The 16,504-nt window shown below is 59.0% G+C and overlaps 1 protein-coding gene across 2 annotated transcripts; it reads right to left on the bottom strand.

Annotated features, from left to right (window-relative positions):
• Nucleotides 1–10,479: 10,479 nt before the first annotated feature.
• Nucleotides 10,480–14,724, bottom strand: SIX2 (SIX homeobox 2). Of its 2 annotated transcripts, none has more exons than XM_081156733.1 (2): nucleotides 14,097–14,724; nucleotides 10,480–11,939 (listed from the first exon to the last, which is right to left on the bottom strand). In XM_081156733.1, exons 1-2 carry the CDS (start codon nucleotides 14,654–14,656, stop codon nucleotides 11,606–11,608), a joined length of 894 nt encoding a protein of 297 aa, XP_081012859.1. In that variant the 5' UTR covers nucleotides 14,657–14,724; the 3' UTR covers nucleotides 10,480–11,605. The 2 variants fall into 2 exon arrangements, with proteins under 2 accessions (XP_081012859.1, XP_081012858.1); XM_081156732.1 differs by having other exon boundaries at nucleotides 14,091–14,724.
• Between the last annotated feature and the right edge of the window lie 1,780 nt (nucleotides 14,725–16,504).

Genomic DNA, 16,504 nt, shown 5'->3' on the forward strand with positions numbered 1-16,504 from the left:
CCACGAGGCAGTCTGTTCCACTGTTTGGTAGCTCTGATTTTGAGAAACACTTTCCCTGTTGTCTAGTTATCTTCTGCTGCATAATAACCACTCCCAAAATTTAGTGATTTGAAACAACCACCATATTCCCGTATCTCATAATTTTGTGTGTCAGGAATTCAGGGAACACTCGTCTGGATGATTATTCTGTTCCATGTGGCACTGACAGAGGTCGTGTGGTGACATTTAGTTGGCCGATGAGCTGGTCTGAGGGGCCCAGGGCAGCTTCTCTTGCATGTGTGTCTCCTTGGCAGGGATGCTGGAAGGCTGGGCGGGACCTGCCCGCCAGGGCTCCTCCCTGGGGACTCTCAGCATGCAGCCCCAGGGGAGCTGGCTTCTTATATGAAGGCTCAGAGCTCCAGAAGCGAGTGTTCCAGTGATCAAGGTGGAAGATGCTTGGCCTTTTATGACCTAACCTTGGAAGTCATATCTGCCCCTTCTACTGTTTCCTATTTGTCAAAGTCGTCAAGGGGCCCACCCAGGTTCTAAGGGAAGAGAGATAAAGTCTGCCTCTTGATGGAAGAGGTAAAAAAATTGACACTGTGTTTTGAAACCACCACACTTATTGAATTGAAATGAGCTGTTCTCTATCTGCCTCTGGCTCTGCAGGACTAAATCCGGTCTTTCTTCTCTATTCAAAACCTTTTCTAAGTTTCAAGGCAGCCTTCCTAAATACCTAAGATTTTTGACCCACTCTACAAAACGATCTTTTGGGATGAGACAAAACAAACAAATAAAAACTCCTGAACTTTCAATCTTACTTTAATTTTACCTATAAAATTTTAAGTGGAGCTTAATATTTCATATATAGATTGAGGCTGGTACTACTTTTAGGCTATTTCAGGTACAGACATGTTACCTGCTGTAAAGAAGATATTCTAAGGGAAGAGTGAATGTTTCCCAAAAGGACCGTCAGCAGGGCCCTTAATTATTTGTCTGCCCGGTGTTACAGAAGTGCTCAAATGCCAGGCTGATCGTGTCTAGTTTTAAGGAAATTACCCATCCCAAAATGGTTAAGAAGCTCTAAAAGATTTTGCAAGTAATCTTTAGAATGAAAAACTAAATAATTAATGCAAGCGAACAATGAAAAAATGAAAACAACAATGAAATACCACCACACGGTTAGAGCGGCCCAAATCCCAAACGCTGACAACAGCAAGTGCTGGCAAGCATGTGGAGCAGCAGCAACCCTCCCTCACATCGCTGCTGAGAATGCGAAACAGCGCAGCCGCTTTGGAAGGCAGCCTGGCGTTCAGTTCTTACAAAACCAAAAATACCCTTACCATTCAATTCAACAGTCACACTCCTTGATTTATCCAAAGGTAAATCTGAAAACTATGTCCACACAAAACCTGCGCACAGGTTTTTATAGCAGCTTTACTCACGATTGCTAAAACTTGGAAGCAACTAAGATGTCCCAAGTAGGTGAATGGATAAGCAGTGTCCATCCAGACAGTAAAATATTATTCAGCACCTAAAAGACATGAAGTATCAAGCCATGAAAAGACATGGAGGAAACTGAAATGCATATTACTCAGTGAAAGCAGCCAATGTGAAAAGGCTGCATGATTCCAATTACATGACATTCTAGAAAGGGCGTAACTATGACATCAGTAGAAAGATCAGGGGTTGGGGGAGGTGGGATGGATGAACAGGTGGAGCACAGAGGATTTTTAGGACAGGGAAACTACTCTGCATAATACTATACTGGTGGACACATGTCATTATACATTTGTCCAAACTCATATAAAGTGTAACACCAAGAGTGAACCCCAATGTAAACTTTGGGGTCTGGTGCCTGGACTGTGCTGTAACTTACCTGTTCCTAATACCCTCCCGTGGGGACAGCATGCACTGGGGAACTAGGAGTCACAACTTCTCAGCTAACCCCCTTCATTACCATAGGCTGTACTCTGAACTGAATCATGTAAGTTTTCTGTACTTTTGTAAAATAAGAATGGTCACACTTCATACTACACCCCAGAGAAATATTGAGAGAATAGATGCAAACTATGCACCTAAAAAGGCCACAGGATTTTAGGAAGGAAGACTATACTCTTTATATTTGGAACAGTAGGGTTTTTTTTAGTTTTTTTTTAGTAAGTTAGATATAATTGCACATGCCAGAAAACCCAAGGGATTAATAATTTCAATGAAATAGGGGTTTATTTCTCTTTGACGTAAGTGAAGTCAGGAGTAGGAAGTCTAGAGCTCGACTCCAAAGTCATGAGATTCAGGCTCCTTCTGTCTGGCTGCTCCACCAACTCTGGCATGCTGCCTCATGGCCCAAAGTGGCTGTGCTAGCTCTGACCATCACATCTGTATTTCTGTCAGCAGGAAGAAGAAGTATTCCTTAAATAACACTTTCAGAAACCTGTATACAAAACTTCCAATTATATTCATTAATCAAAACTTAATAATGTGGTACATCTTGCTGCAAGGAAGGCTGGAAAATGTCATCTTTACTTTGGGTAGACGTATGTCTAGCTACAAACTACAGGCTCTAGTATTAAGAAGGATGTGGAGACTGAAGAAAGGGGACCAAAAGCAGTTTGTGCTGAGGTGGGAAGGGACCGACCATTACACCCTGGTAGGAGAGTCATGATATTTTAAAACATTTCACTGCAAAACAGAGACTCCTTCCTCCATCCTGCCACCATCTTGGGCCATGAGACTGAGGTCAAGCACAGAGGAGCAACAAGGTAGGAGGAGCTTGACTTTGCACCAACCCTGGATTGCCTACCTAGACTTTAATGTGTGAGAGAAATGATCTTTTATTATACTTAGGCCACTCTTGTGTTGTTTTTTTTTCATCACTTCCAGCTGGACCTTACCCTAATTAATACACTATGCACCAGGTGAAGAAACTGAGGCCCAGAGAAGTGAAGTGACTTGTGATCCATAATGTAGGAGTGGTATCTCCACATATGTTCTTCACTACAGAAAAACTAAGATTAATCAACAAAACAAAACCCATAACAGTAAAAACAACAGCAATAAGAAATACAGGTGCCTAGAAAAAGGAACATTTATAGAACACAGATTTTTCTCTGCTGTAAAATCAATGAGGATTGAATAATCCTTCTAACAGGCTCAATAAATCCCTTCCCTGGGATTTCTTTCTGGTGACACAGGCAGTGCTGTTTCCTACTTTCCCCTGCAGTTGAGTTGGTCATATGGCTAAGTTCCACCCAATGGAATATGAGTGGAAGTGATGAAGTGATCTGAACCCCTTCCAAACCGCTCCCTCCCCACACCTCCAGTGCCTGTCCTCCATGCTCCATGCTCCTGACCCATCCAGCAACTGATGGAAAAGGACCCTCAGGTTCCAGATGAAGGTGGAGCCACCTGATCAGGGAGCCTGGGTCCCTGAAACACCTGCTGCCCAGAAACATCCCTGTTGGACTGTTATGTGGGTGAGAAATAGGCTCATGTTTTGGAACTTATTTGCTACATCCATACCTAGTATAGTCTCTTTGCCTCAGCTCCACCTGGGTAGACTTTGAGCCCGAGGCAGACTTTTGTTGACACAGCTACTAGGTATGGTGATATTTTTAGTCTTCCCAGGCTCAAGTTTGGTGCCCAACACAAACCAGCTGCCTGTGGGTGATGTGGCACTACCTGTTTGTGGCTCCTGGTCTCAGGGAGGGTGGCACTGCCCACTGACCTGCCTAACCCCTAAAATTGCGTCTTGGCTCCAGCAATTCTGGACTTTCAACCTTTCTCTGAAGTCTTGTCTTCACTCTTCCCTTGTCCTAGCCCTGCTCCTGTTTCTTCCTAATTAATATCATTTGCCTTCAGGGTGACTGCTTAGCCTACTCCTTTAGAGAACAGTAAGTAGGGTGAGTCTTGGCTTTTTCGTCTACATCTCTGAACTGACACCAGGGTCTAGTCTTTCTGAGTAAAAGAAGTCTGAGTTTCTGCCCATTTTCTCCAATTAAAAACCCTACAGCCCTTTGGGAACGACCACAAAATTCTTATTCACCCTCTGAGGAAATCTCTGGCTCCCAACTCATTTGCTGGGAGCTTTAATGGACGGGTCCCGAGCCCAATAAGAAAGCCAAGCTCTAGTTCTCAGCTCTGCCCACCTTTGCAAGCTTCCTCTGTAAGGAAGTGCCTGTGAGAAGAGGCCTGCTTCAGTCCTTCCTTTCAGTGATTTCAGGGACGGGCTGTTCTGATCTTGAGGCACCTCTACTTTAAGCCTCTGTAGCAGCATCTAGATCTCCATGAGGGCTGCCATCTCTCTGCATCCTTCCCCAACCTCAGGGGACCGATCTTCACTGTTTGGGCTGATTTGGTATCTGTTAATTCTCCCAAATTCACCAAGTCACCCAACAATAGACTGTAGAGGAAAGAGCTCCCACTAACTCTGGGTCCTCAGGAAAGTCACATATAACAACATCCTGCGACTTAGATCCTCATTGGTGAAATGGGGCAGGAGTTACTTTCCTTCCTACCCTATACAATTGTGAATATTAAGTGACAGGAGGTTTGTGAAATCACTGACACTCTGTGGAGTACCGTGCAAATGCGAGGAATTATTTATTTCATTATGTATTTTGCTTTTAGAAAGCGTTCAGCTTCAGCTCTTCCGTTTCTGATTCCCTCCAGCCCCTGCTCCCTTCCCCCTGGGGGCCAGGAGGAAGAGGGGGGAGTGAGTCACCGGGCCTGGTCGGCCTCCTTAATTAAGCTCCACCTCAGCCCCCTGCCCACTCACTGGCTTATCCTTAGGCTTGGACCAGCGACCTCCGTCCTGAGTTCAGGTGTCTCCGAGCAGCTCACCAGAGTCACCAGTGGCTCTGCCTCGAACAACAGGGCATCTCATATACCTTATTTTGGAACTGGCAGAATCAACTAGCTCTGGTGGGACTGAAGTTCTTGTACCACCAACGTCTGTGTGGGCAGATAAACGGATGGGCTTCTAGTGGGGCCAAAGTGGGGTGTGGGGGCAATGGGGGCAGGGATGGGCCAGGTCTTTGAAGAGCAGAGTCTGGATTCCCCCATCTTACTCATCTCGAACCCCAGCCACAAACCTGTGTTAATGGAATGGTTTACTGTATTGCCCCCCCCCCCCCAGCCATGTTCCTGAGCGACCAGCACAAGATTAATGGGGCAGAGGACAGAAAGCACACACACAAAGAGGAGAGCGTCCCACCAAGCGCTCTCTCAGCCCTGGGAGTCCCCGAATCAGCCTCATCTTCCCCAGCAGACCCGGGAGACCGGGCTGGACTGGCAGGAGGCGGGAGGAGAGGGAGGCTGACTCCAGGGTCCCAAGGTTCCCTCTTCGCTTCAGAGCAGCCCCCTCCGTAGGACGCCCCCTCCGGCGTCCTGCGGGTCCTGCCGACACAGTAAGGGCAAGTGAGGAAAGTGGGTAGTTACCCCGGCTGCTGGGGAGATGGCCCCTCACCCGACTTCAGCAGGTCACGGAGACCGCGAGCTCTGCTGCGGCCGCCCTGCTTGGAGCGGTCCTCACGGAGCCTTTGCCTTGCCCGGCGTGCTGAGAGCTGCCTCCCCCCGGGGGGTTATGCGCGCCTGCCCCTGGCCCCCAGGACCCGCGGCCCTGCAAGCCCGGCCGCGCCCGCTCTGGGCAGGGGGATCCTGGGAAGAGCGTGCGCCGCAGACCCAGAGGCCAGGCTCAAGTGCCCGTCCTGCCGCTGCGACGTGTGACTCTGGGCAAGCTCCCGAACCTGGCGTCTCAGTTTCATCTACCGGTAAGAATAGCTTCTTTGTGTGGCCACTGTGAGAATTAAACAGATACCAGGTGTGTAAAGTGCCTGACTCTCGTAGTAAGTGTTCAAGAAATGGCAGTTATGACCTGTTCCTCTGGGGAGCAAGAGGTCACCATAGAGCTGCATGGCTAGGGCCCAAGGTAATCAATTTACCCGAATAATTCTAGCAGCAATGAGCTTTCGAGCGGCGGAGAGCGCCTGGCTGGGAGACCCGCACAGGCCCTCGGAAAAGCCCCTGAAGGAAGGGAGTCCTGGGCTCCCACGGCGGCTCCCGCCTGCCGGTCTGAACTGCCTTTCTCTTTACAGGACCTCGGGCGCCTCAAGGCTGATTCCCCGGCTGAGGCAACGAAGGCAGCGCTTGGCTGTGATTCTGCGGACTCTCGGGCGTGGGCCACGGGGCCTGGACGGCGGAGGCAGAGTTCCCTCGAGGCAGGAAGGCTGCTGGGGAGGACAACTGCATAGGCTTTGTCGTCTAAGGTGCTTCCCAGGCGTCAGGGCTCAGAGGGCCCGAGAAATGGGGTTGTCCAGCCCCACTGTCCTCTATCGCCTGCCCTCAGGCCCCAGAGCTTCGCGATACCAGGGGCAGCGCCGGTTACTGGCCCCAGAAGGCGGGCCACCCCGGCCTGTCATCGAGCGCGCTGGTCGGGACTGCGGAGGCTGTGGCGGCCGGGGCAGGCGGAGCCAAGGGATCCCTCCCAGCAGCTCGCCAGGGTCCTCGCGGTCCCGCTACTCAGCGATTGCGGGCACGCTTGGCACTCCAGGAGGGCCGGGTCCCTGGTAGTTCTTGCTTCAGCCCTGGCAGGGGCAGGGCTGCTAGCGTCCTAAAGAAGGCCTGCCCCGGCATGCCCACCCTGTGCCGGCCTCAGCTTTGTGGGTCCCTCCAAGGAAGGGAGTATCTGGGGCAACCAGGGACACCTGTAGGGCCTTGCGAGGCGGGCCTTTGGGCGCATCCGCACGGTGTTACTGAGACTCTCTGAACTTCGGGGCAGCCGGCTCCCCTGGAGGGAGAGCAAGCCCTGCTGCTGAGACTGTAGGGAGACAGAGTGGAGAGCTCACCCCACTGGAGGGCACCCAATCTCCCCCTCTCACTCTGATTCCACCGCGCAACCCAGAAGGTATTTCCGAGTTCCAGCCGCACAAGGACCCTTGAAGTTCCGGGAAGGGACTGGCTCCCGCAAATCAGCCTGCGAAGCCCTAACCCTGACACCAGGTCTTCCGGCCCAGGCACGGCTCTGCTGCTTTGCTCCCCGCGGCCGCTACCCCAGGACCTCCTTCCCTTCTCGCTCACCGGGCCGCGGTCGGCAGGGCACCCAGGGATCAGAGCCGGCTCGCGCTGGGCTGTGTTCTGGCTGCGCAAGAGGAAGCCTGGTTCTCCGCCAGCCCCAGGAGCCTCCGCTTTCGAGGCACAGCGCTCAGGATTGGCCTGACTTTTCCTGCTCCCCAGAATGCCCCGGGGGGCAATGGCTCACCCGCTCACCTAGGCACTGGTGAGGCGCACCACCCGCCGTCTACGCACACCCGCGGGTTTTGTCACCCTATTCCCAGCACACGCTCTCACACACTGGTACCCACTGGTTCCAGTCCCCTGCCTACGGCTCTAGGCAGCTTTGAGCATCAGGGGACCGAAGCCATAGGATTGGAATGGGGGCCACACACACACACACACAAGGAAGGGGCCCAGTCCCAAGTCCAGTCCCTCCAGGTCCTTCTCCGCCTGCCATTCAACACAGAAGCATTTCTCTCTCTCCCTTCTCGGGCCAGCAGCGTGCTGGCAAGGCGTGGGCAGTGGTGGGGTCATGGAGGCTGAATTCCCAGCGTCCAGACTCTGGTGCCCCCACTCAGCTGGTCCTTGCTCTTCTCAGGGGCCCAAATGGTGTTTCCTGCAGGGACTGGGGGAAACTGAGGACGGAATAGCCCGGCGTCTCTCCCCAGGTCTCCCTGGCTCTGTTTAGCCTTCGCCTGTGTGGCGTCATCGCTACCTGCCCCCAGGTGGGCCCCAGGAGACACGCTTCAGGGCGGAGACACCAAGGTCCAGGCTTGACCCCAGTCCTGGTGAGGGCCGCCTAGCGGGGCGTGGGCGGGGAGGGAAGGGAGGAAACTTTCGAGGCTTCGCAAGCCCCCAAGTTCCCCTCTGCTCTCAGTAGCCCTTGGCTTTTATGCCCCCAAGGAAATGAATCAGCCAACTGCCCTGGAGGCCGGGCTCTCCATTCCCCGTCTGGTTTCACCTCCGAGGGTTGGGTGGCTATGGGACCCGAGAACAAATGAGAGGCGAACGCCGTCGCAAGAGCAGAGAAGGAAACTCGGGCTTCCAGTGGCTGCCTCCCTTCGGCTGCGTCCCTTCGGTGGTCGCAGGAGTAACACCCCTGGTTTCTATGCTGCCACGGGGAGGGGGTCACGAGGGAGGGATGCCAAGCCGCTAGGAACCCTGTTTGGTGAACTCCGAGGGGGACTGGTTGTGTTCACCTGGCTACATCTGCGCAAGTTACCTCCTGGAGGACTGGCTTGTAGAGATTTGTGCAGTGGGCGAGTAGCTACTCGGGTTTATTTTCAGAACTTCTGCATAGTTTCCCCGTTTAACATAAATGTTTTCGGGGTTAGCTTTCCAAGGGAGAATGCACGAGGTCCTTTACTGAATGAAGCTGGAGGGCGGGCACCTCGCCCCCTACTGGCCAGTGGGCACTCCCGGCCAACTTCAGCCCCCGGCCAACTTCAGCCCCCGGCCTAGGTGGTGGGGAGCGGCTGCCCGGCAGGTGGGGTCCCGGACCTGCTGCCCCTGGGGCTAGAACCTCTCTCCATCTGGGAGGCCGAGACCGCGTGCTGAGCCCTGCCCAAAGCTTCGCTGCGAGGCTGGGCCCTGGCTCCAGCAGGTGGCTGGCTGGCACTGGCTGCTGGCAGGGGCACCAGGGGGAGTGTGGATTGTGTGCTGCTGGGGAGAGCCACGAGGTATCTCTGTGCTCCTGTGTGTGAGCGCAGGTATTTGGGAGGGGCTCATTTGTGTGTGTTATCTCCCAAATATCGAATATCGGTGAGGAGAGTGTTTGTTTTGCCTGAGCACATGTGTGCTTGTGGGTCTGTGTGTGTTTATGTGTGTAGGAGCGCCTATGAACATATGTGTGACGCTCTGTTTCCCTGTGTGGCCACTATGTGTGAGGGGTGAGTTTTTTGGTGCATCCACAGTGCCTGACAGATAACAAGCTCTCAGTCCTATGAGTCAAATTATAAATGTGTATGCTTGTGCCCTTGTGAAAGCCCCTACACAGCCCGTTTGCCTGTGTATCTGGAAAATCGGGGGCAGGTAGGGTTGATGTGCGCGGCCCCCCTGCCAGAGGAAAGCTGGGGTCTGTCAGCTGGGCTTCCTGCACCCCTGAGCCTCTCTGGGCCCCCAGGCAGCAGCTGGCTCTTCACCCCAGCAGTGGGCGGAGGCCGGGCCACTAGGGCCCTGCAAGTACAGACCAGGCCCCTGGAGGACCCCAGTGTCTCCTGAGAGCTGAGCCTCTGAGGGAGGCCAAGAGCGCTGCCGGGGCAGGGGTCCCCCTGGAGCGCCAGGACGGGGTGCCTGGAGCGGCGCCAGGGGAGCAGCCCCACGGTGCTCGGGGTTCGGTCCCTTGGCCTCCAGGCCCGCACGCAGCGAAGGCGGAGGCACAGCCTCGGCGCCGCGGGCCCAGCCAGCTGTGTGCGTGCGGGTGTCTGGCCTGGGGAGGAATCCTCGGTCCTCAGAAAGTCTCCGGGAAAGAGATTTCGGTGAGCGCTGGTTCCACCAGAAAGCAAAGACCCGAGGAGTTCCCGAGCTCAGAGATCACCGCGCAGGGAGGGCGCCTCACCCCCGCCCGCAGGCTGGTCCTACACATTCTGGACCGCAGGTGGGGCGTGTTTGGTGCTTGCAGTTGCGGGGCCTAACAAGCATAGACTCCAGGAGTCCCGCCGCTCCGCCGGGCCGGCTGGACGCGTGTTTCCTAGAGGGGGAGGGGCTCGATCCCTCGGAGGGGGGGGGCTGCTGCGGTTAATTTACAGCCGCGGGGCACCTGGGGCGCAGGACGCGCGCAGGCGCTCCCTCCGCTGCGCGCGCGAGTCCGACGGCCTCGGGCTTCCCTGCGAACACCGCCCGCGCGGCCAGCCTCCCGACTCCTCTCACTTCTCTCCTCCCCACTTTGTCTCCCTTCAAACGGCAGATTCTGAGCCTGGAGACCTTTGCTCTACGGCCACACACACAAGACTCGGGCTTGGAGGCTGGATGGGCCGCTGCCCTCGGCGCCAGCGAACCTGCCCGGTGGGTTGCGCCTGGCTCTGGGGACTGCGATCGTCAGGGGAGCGCGCCCCTTCGGGGAACCTCCACGGCCCGATTAGTTCCCCAGCCTTGGTATCTCCCAACACAGGCCCCATGTACCCAGGCTCCGCGCACGGCTCCCGTTTCCTACCCAAGCCCCCGAGGTGAAGGAGGGGGCGGTGAGGGCACTGCTTGGCTGGCGGGGGGAGAGGGGTCCCCGAGAGGAGCAGGCTGCCCCACCCCGCTTCCCCACGGAGCCCCCCGGACAAGCGAAGGAAAAGAGGGTTTCCGAGTGAGTTTGCGGCTTGCACACATGGTGTACGTGGGAAGGCATCTCCGGGCTTTGGGACTCACGAGGCATCGCTGCCCAAAGTGGCCCAGGGGAGTGTTGAGTCCCTGCCGGGAAATCAGACACTGCAGCACTCACGGCTCACCGGCCTCGTAGTATATATCCATATATATTTATCATTTCTAATTTTATTATAAAATAAAAGCAGAAATATTTCCCGAAGAACATTCACATGAGGGCATGGCAGGGGCACGGCAAGTCCGGCTGGGCGCGCGCTCTGCCCGGAGCTCGGCGGCCCAGGCCCGGAGCGCGGCGCGCGGCGCGGGCGGAGGCGGGCTGCGGACCCTGCGGGCCTTCTCCCCGCAGCCCTTTCTCTTTCACCGAAGTTACTGGGGCAGAGCGGACACCTGCACCCCCGGTAACCCCCGGGGAGGGCTCTGGGGAGGGGGCCCGGGTTCGAAGGCCCGGCCTTTCCTTTGCTCTTCTGCCTCCCACTCCCTGCCCCGGGAAAGTGAGGAGCGGGAGGGGGCGGAAGGCCAGGCCGCGGACAGGGCCGGGGCGCACGCACCCGGGGCCAGGCCGCGGACAGGGCCGGGGCGCACGCACCCGGGGCCAGGCCGCGGAGAGGGCCGGGGCGCACGCACCCGGGGCCAGGCCGCGGAGAGGGCCGGGGCGCACGCACCCGGGGCCAGGCCGCGGAGAGGGCCGGGGCGCACGCACCCGGGGCCAGGCCGCGGAGAGGGCCGGGGCGCACGCACCCGGGGCCAGGCCGCAGACAGGGCCGGGGCGCACGCACCCGGGGCCAGGACGCGGGAGGAGAGGCAGTCAGAGGGGCAGAGAAACAGAGCCCCGTGAGAGACAAGCCAGAAACAGAGGGAGACGGAGAGGCGTGAAGACGGGAAGGGGAGAGCAAGGCCGGGAGAGAGGAGAGGAGACGGCGGGAAGCACAGGGAAGAGAGAACGAGGCGGGCGAGCGGGGACGCGAGACAGACGGGAGGGTCGGGGGGCGGGCGGGGCGGTGTAAGGACGGCGCATAACTTATTCCCTTCCCTGGTTCAAGGCCCGGCCCCAGGCCTCCAAAGGATCTCGAAAGCAAGTTGTTGGGGAAAAGGTCCCCCGCGAAGACCAAACCAGAGGGCCATCCGCGCGGCCGGGCGGCGGCTCTGCCCGCTCCTTTCCGGGCCTTTCAGCACCGGGCAGGGCCGCGCCCGGAGCCCTCCCCACCGTCCGCCTCAGGTCCCGGCGCCCAGCCCGCAAGGCCAGTGCGTTGAGACGCGCGGGGCTCTAGGAGCCCAGGTCCACGAGGTTGGCGGACATGGGGTTGAGAATGGAGTCCTGCAGGCCGTGGTGGTGCTGCAGCGGGTCCGCGCCGCCTCCGCCGGGCACGGGCACGGGCACGGGCACGGCGCTGGGGCCCGGGGGGTGGCCCAGGCTGTGCAGCGACGGCAGCCCGGGGGGCGGCGGGCTGAGCAGCAGCGCGGGGCTGGACGACGAGTGGTCTGGCGTCCCCGACGGCGTCTTCTCGTCCTCGGAGCTGCCCAGCACCGACTTGCCGCTGCCGTTCAGCGAGGCCGCCAGCGGGTTGTGGCTGCTGGAGTTGGAGTTCTCGCTGTTCTCCCTGCAAGTGCAGGAGCAAAGTCGCGGGTCAGCGAGGAGGCGGGCGGCTGGGCGCCGGGCTCCTGGGGCGCGAGCTGCGGGCCCGTCGGGGCCAGAGCCTCCCGCGCAGCCTACGCGGCGTTCCGACGCTACCGCATTTGGGCCTGGCCTGGGGCGCCCCCTCTTTCTGCCGGTTCTCAATCTCTCAACACCGACTTCTCTCTTCTCCCCCTCCCTGCATCATCTCTGTCTCCCCGCCTCGCGTGCTCTCAGTCTCATGAAAACCTTTCCTGCTCCCCGTATGTTGTTCCTCCCTACACCCCTCGCTGCCTGGCTAACACTTCTTTCCCGGCGCAGAGGGGCAGGGGCGCAGGGGAGCCTGGTTCCCTGGAGTTGGGTGGGCGGCCAGGGCAAGAGGAAGGGAAGATGTCTGGCTTTTCAGATCACTCTTGGCTCCTCCATCCAGGGTTGGCTGGGGAGGTGTGGGGCCAGGAGAGTGAGAGACACTAGGCACAGGGCCCCACATTAAGTTGAGGATCTCGGAGGCCCTCATCTCTGTTTCCTTTTCTCCGCTTGAAGGAAATCCCTGACTGCTGCGGGGCAGGTCCTGGGGCTTAGGACCTTTCCCTTTAGCTTCAAACTGGCAGGCCTGGTGAGGGCTCTCCTTGCTGGGTCTAGAGGCAAGGCCCTACAGATGTAGAACTCCCTTTCCCTGGTGGCATAGTGAAAACTTCATCTGGGGGACTGGAAACTGGGGGCTTGGAGGGCAGCTCATGGGAGAATGGGGAAAGAATGAAGGGAACGCCTAATCCTGGCCTGGACGTTCCAGAGAAGAGGGGACTCGGCAGCCCTCACCTGGGGCCTGGCCGGAGAACCAAGTTCTTCAGGAGTTTGGATGCAGGCCAGTCTGGGTGGAAGGGGTCCCCAGCAGGGAGTACCCACCTCCTGCCTTTCCTTTAAATGACAACCCTGCCAGATTTGGAGATTTGAAATCTTGGGTAGATTCTCTTCACTGGCTTCCCAAGGCCTTTTCTTCCCGTGTTCCTGGAAGGGAACTTCCCAAAGGGCTAGCAGCTGAGACCTTACAACCGTGGATACCCTAACCTCATGGTTTCAGAGACTAGAGTCCACTGGCAGCACCCCCCCCCCCCAGATCTGGTTCCACTATTCAGTACTCCCACCTAACTGCAAATCATGCAGAGTCTGGGTTGCACAAACCATATACCACTGACTCCAGGTATCCTGTTTTGCTGTGGCCCTCAGGCTGGATTCTGCTCCCACAATCAGCTTCTCTCCCACGTCCCTGTACAGATTTGGGTTTCTGAGGGGCAACAGGGCTGGCAGCCACAGGGGCCTACAGTCACTGTTACGCTAGTTCAGGAAGTCTTGGTTTCCCTGAGGACAAGCAACTCCCAGCCTTTCTGCTGCTCCGAGCTCACCCTAGACCTGGTGACCTACCCACTGAGGAGGGTAAGACCTGAGCAGAGAGGGGTCCAGGGCATGGCAGGCCAGGGAAGGGGCGCTGGGTCCAACAAGGCAGAAAAAGGGGCATGTGTTTCTCTCCCAGAGCTGACACTTCCTCTCCAAGCTTTTTGCTTCTTGGTCCTTTCTATGCGGGATAAAAGATTCCCGCTATCAACTCCTATATCCAGACAAGAAAAATTCTTGCCCAGGCCCCTCCACATTCAGGTCATACCAGGGAAGTTCCAGTCTCAGTCCTGACCCCTAATCTCGCTGTGGCCTAGAACTGAGTAAGGCCCGAGGGCAGTGCGGGAAGTGCTCGTGAATGCGCAAAGGCCGCCTGAAACCCTCAACCCCAACAGGCCAAACCCACTCCGTCCTTCCGAGCACTATCGGGCCCTGCCCGCTGTGCCCCGCTTAGGCGACCCAAGATCGCAGTCTTGCCTTTGCCCCAAGCTCACTGCTTCTCCGTTTTTGTCCACAAGCGACCCGTGCGTTAGGCAACAATTCCCCCAATTCCTTTGCCCGCTTTAGACAAATCCCTGCCCTCCGGATCTTCCAAAGACCCGAGTGCCATCCGGGTCAGGCCAGGATTCACTTGGGGGGTGGCGCTGACTAGGAGCCCGGTCTAGGCCTCTCCTGGGGGCAAAGCCGACGCCACGCGACCCCCGCCCCGGGGCCCACGGACAGCTGGCGCCGGAGCTCTACTTACTCGTACCTTTCCTTGGCCTCGGCTGCCCGGTCGCGCTGCCGCCGGTTCTTGAACCAGTTGCTGACCTGCGTGGTGGTGAGGCCCGTGGCCTCCGCCAGCTCCCGCTTCTCGCGCGGCGAGGGGTAGGGGTTGTGCGCGTACCACTCGCGCAGCACGCTGCGGCTCTTCTCCTTGAAGCAGTAGCTGGTCTCCTCGCCGTCCCAGATCGAGCGCGGCAGCGGAAACTTGCGGCGCACGCGGTACTTGCCCACCGCGCCCAGGGGCCGGCCGCGCAGCTTCTCGGCCTCGATGTAGTGCGCCTTGAGCCACAGCTGCTGCAGCTTGGCGTGGTTGTGCGGCGAGAACTGGTGGCTCTCCAGGATCTTGTAGAGCTCGCGGAAGTTGCCGCGGTGGAAGGCCACCACCGCCTTGGCCTTGAGCACGCTTTCATTCTTGTGGAGGTGCTCGCAGGCGGGCAGCGACCACAGGAAGCGGCCCAGCCGCTCGATGTTGCCGCCCTGCTGCAGCACCTCGCACACGCACGCCACTTGCTCCTGCGTGAAGCCGAAGGTAGGCAGCATGGACATGGTGCCGGCTGCGCCCCCGCCCGCCCTCCAGCGCCCTCAGCGCGCCGCGCGGTCCGGCATCGGGCGCCTCCCCGCCGGGCGGTCGGCCGGGAGGCGGGCGGGGCGGGCTCCCCGGCCGGGCGCTGGCTCCCGGCGACCTCCGAGTCACTGCGGCGCGTCCCCGCGCCGGCCGCGGCCCCCGCGCAGCGCCGCGCTCCTCGCCGGTGCCCGCCGCGTCCCAGCCCGGGGGCCGCCCGCGGCGCCGCCTCGCATGCTCCGCGCGCGCCCGCCCGCCGCTCCTCCGCTCGCGTCTCCCTCGGTCTCCCTCCCGTCTAGCTCGCTCGCTGCTTTTTTAATAATATTATTCTAAGCGGGCATGAGGCGCGGCGGCCCGCGCCCTGATTGGTCTGGTTATCTGACCCGGGGCCTGCCCGCGCCAGACAATAGTTGGAGTCAAATTATTCGCCATGGAGACGCTGTCAGTCACTGGTAACCCGAGCCCCGGCGGCCCGGGCGGCTCCCCCGGCTGCTCCGCTGACAGATCGCCGGGCTCCGCGCGAAACGGTGGGCGGCCCGAGCCGGGAGCCCCGGGCGCTCCGCGGGCCTGGGAGGCGGAGAGGACTCGGCGGGCGGCGCGGTGATTGACGGCGCGGACGCCCAAAGAGCGCGGGCGGAGACGGACGCGGGCGGGGGCGGGGTGGAGGCGGCCGCGCCGGAGCGGGAGGAGGGGGGAGGGGGGGCGGAGGGCGTCCACGGGGGGGCGGGGGAGGAAGGGAGGGGCGGAGGAACCTCGGGGGGAAGAAACTTCGGGCAGCTTTCCGCAGGCTCCGAGGGATGCCCCCGCCCCACTCCGGGTCACCACGCCCCTCCCGGGGCCACTGTTTGCGGGGGTAGACTCTGCCCCAGAGCCGGCCAGTGGGATGGGAAAGTTTGGACTTGCTCCGCCGCCCCTGAGACTTGGCTTTTCCTGACGACCGCGCCCCGCCCCCAACCTCGGAGCTCGGGACGGCGCGGTCCTCGAGGGAAGGGGGGGAAGGGGGGATTCGGCAGCGACCGCGGGCGGGCGCCTGCGGACCTCGCCTTCCCTGCGTCTCAGCCCGGCCGGCCCCCGCGGCCCCGCCGCCCGGCTGCGCGCTCCGTCCTCGCCGGGCGGGACTCGGCGTTAACCCCGCGGGTCCCGCGGGTCGCGCCCGGCACTTCCGTGGGGCTCCTGCGGAAGGTGGCTGGGGTCGCGGCGCCGGGAGGCGAGGGCCCGGCCCCGGGACGGCCGTGGCGCGTTCCCGCGGCTGGTTCCGCAGGACGGAGCGGAGGCAGGGCTCCCGCCCCGCCCGGGCCCCGAATGGGCTCCGCCGCTTCCAGCGGGCAGCCGGGTTGCTGAGCTCGGGAATTAGGGGCTTAAAAAGGGGGTCCTGTTTTTTGCTTCTTTGTCAGGACGGTGTGGAAACACGTGTTACTGGTTCCCTGGGAGAAGGGCTGCTGATGTTATCTACGTTTTGAAAAGCCAGGGGCTGAGTTCCTTCCCCAACTGGTCCTTTCTACTTCGTTTTACCTTTTGGCTATGAGTTGTTGCAGGCCTGAGCCGATCCGGCTCCTGCTGCCAGGACCCAAGCCAACACAAAGCCCAGGCTCTGCCCTCCGCTTGCAGCTGGAACCTGGGTATAGACGTTTCTTCTTTCTCAGCCCTTTAAGCTTTGCTAGGAGCACTGGAATAGGAATCCAGAGCCCCGGGTTCAAGTTTATCGCTTTGCTTGTGGTCTATGAGCAAGACTCCCATTCTCCTAAGTGTGTTTCCCCCCAAGAGTTTCCCCCCTTTCTAGTGTCCTAGAAGTCTTGGGGGAGGGGGGAGCGTTTGCATGCATGAAAGAATGG

Source organism: Miniopterus schreibersii (assembly GCF_964146895.1).
Source record: "Miniopterus schreibersii genome assembly, chromosome: 13".
Lineage (NCBI taxonomy): Eukaryota > Metazoa > Chordata > Mammalia > Chiroptera > Miniopteridae > Miniopterus > Miniopterus schreibersii.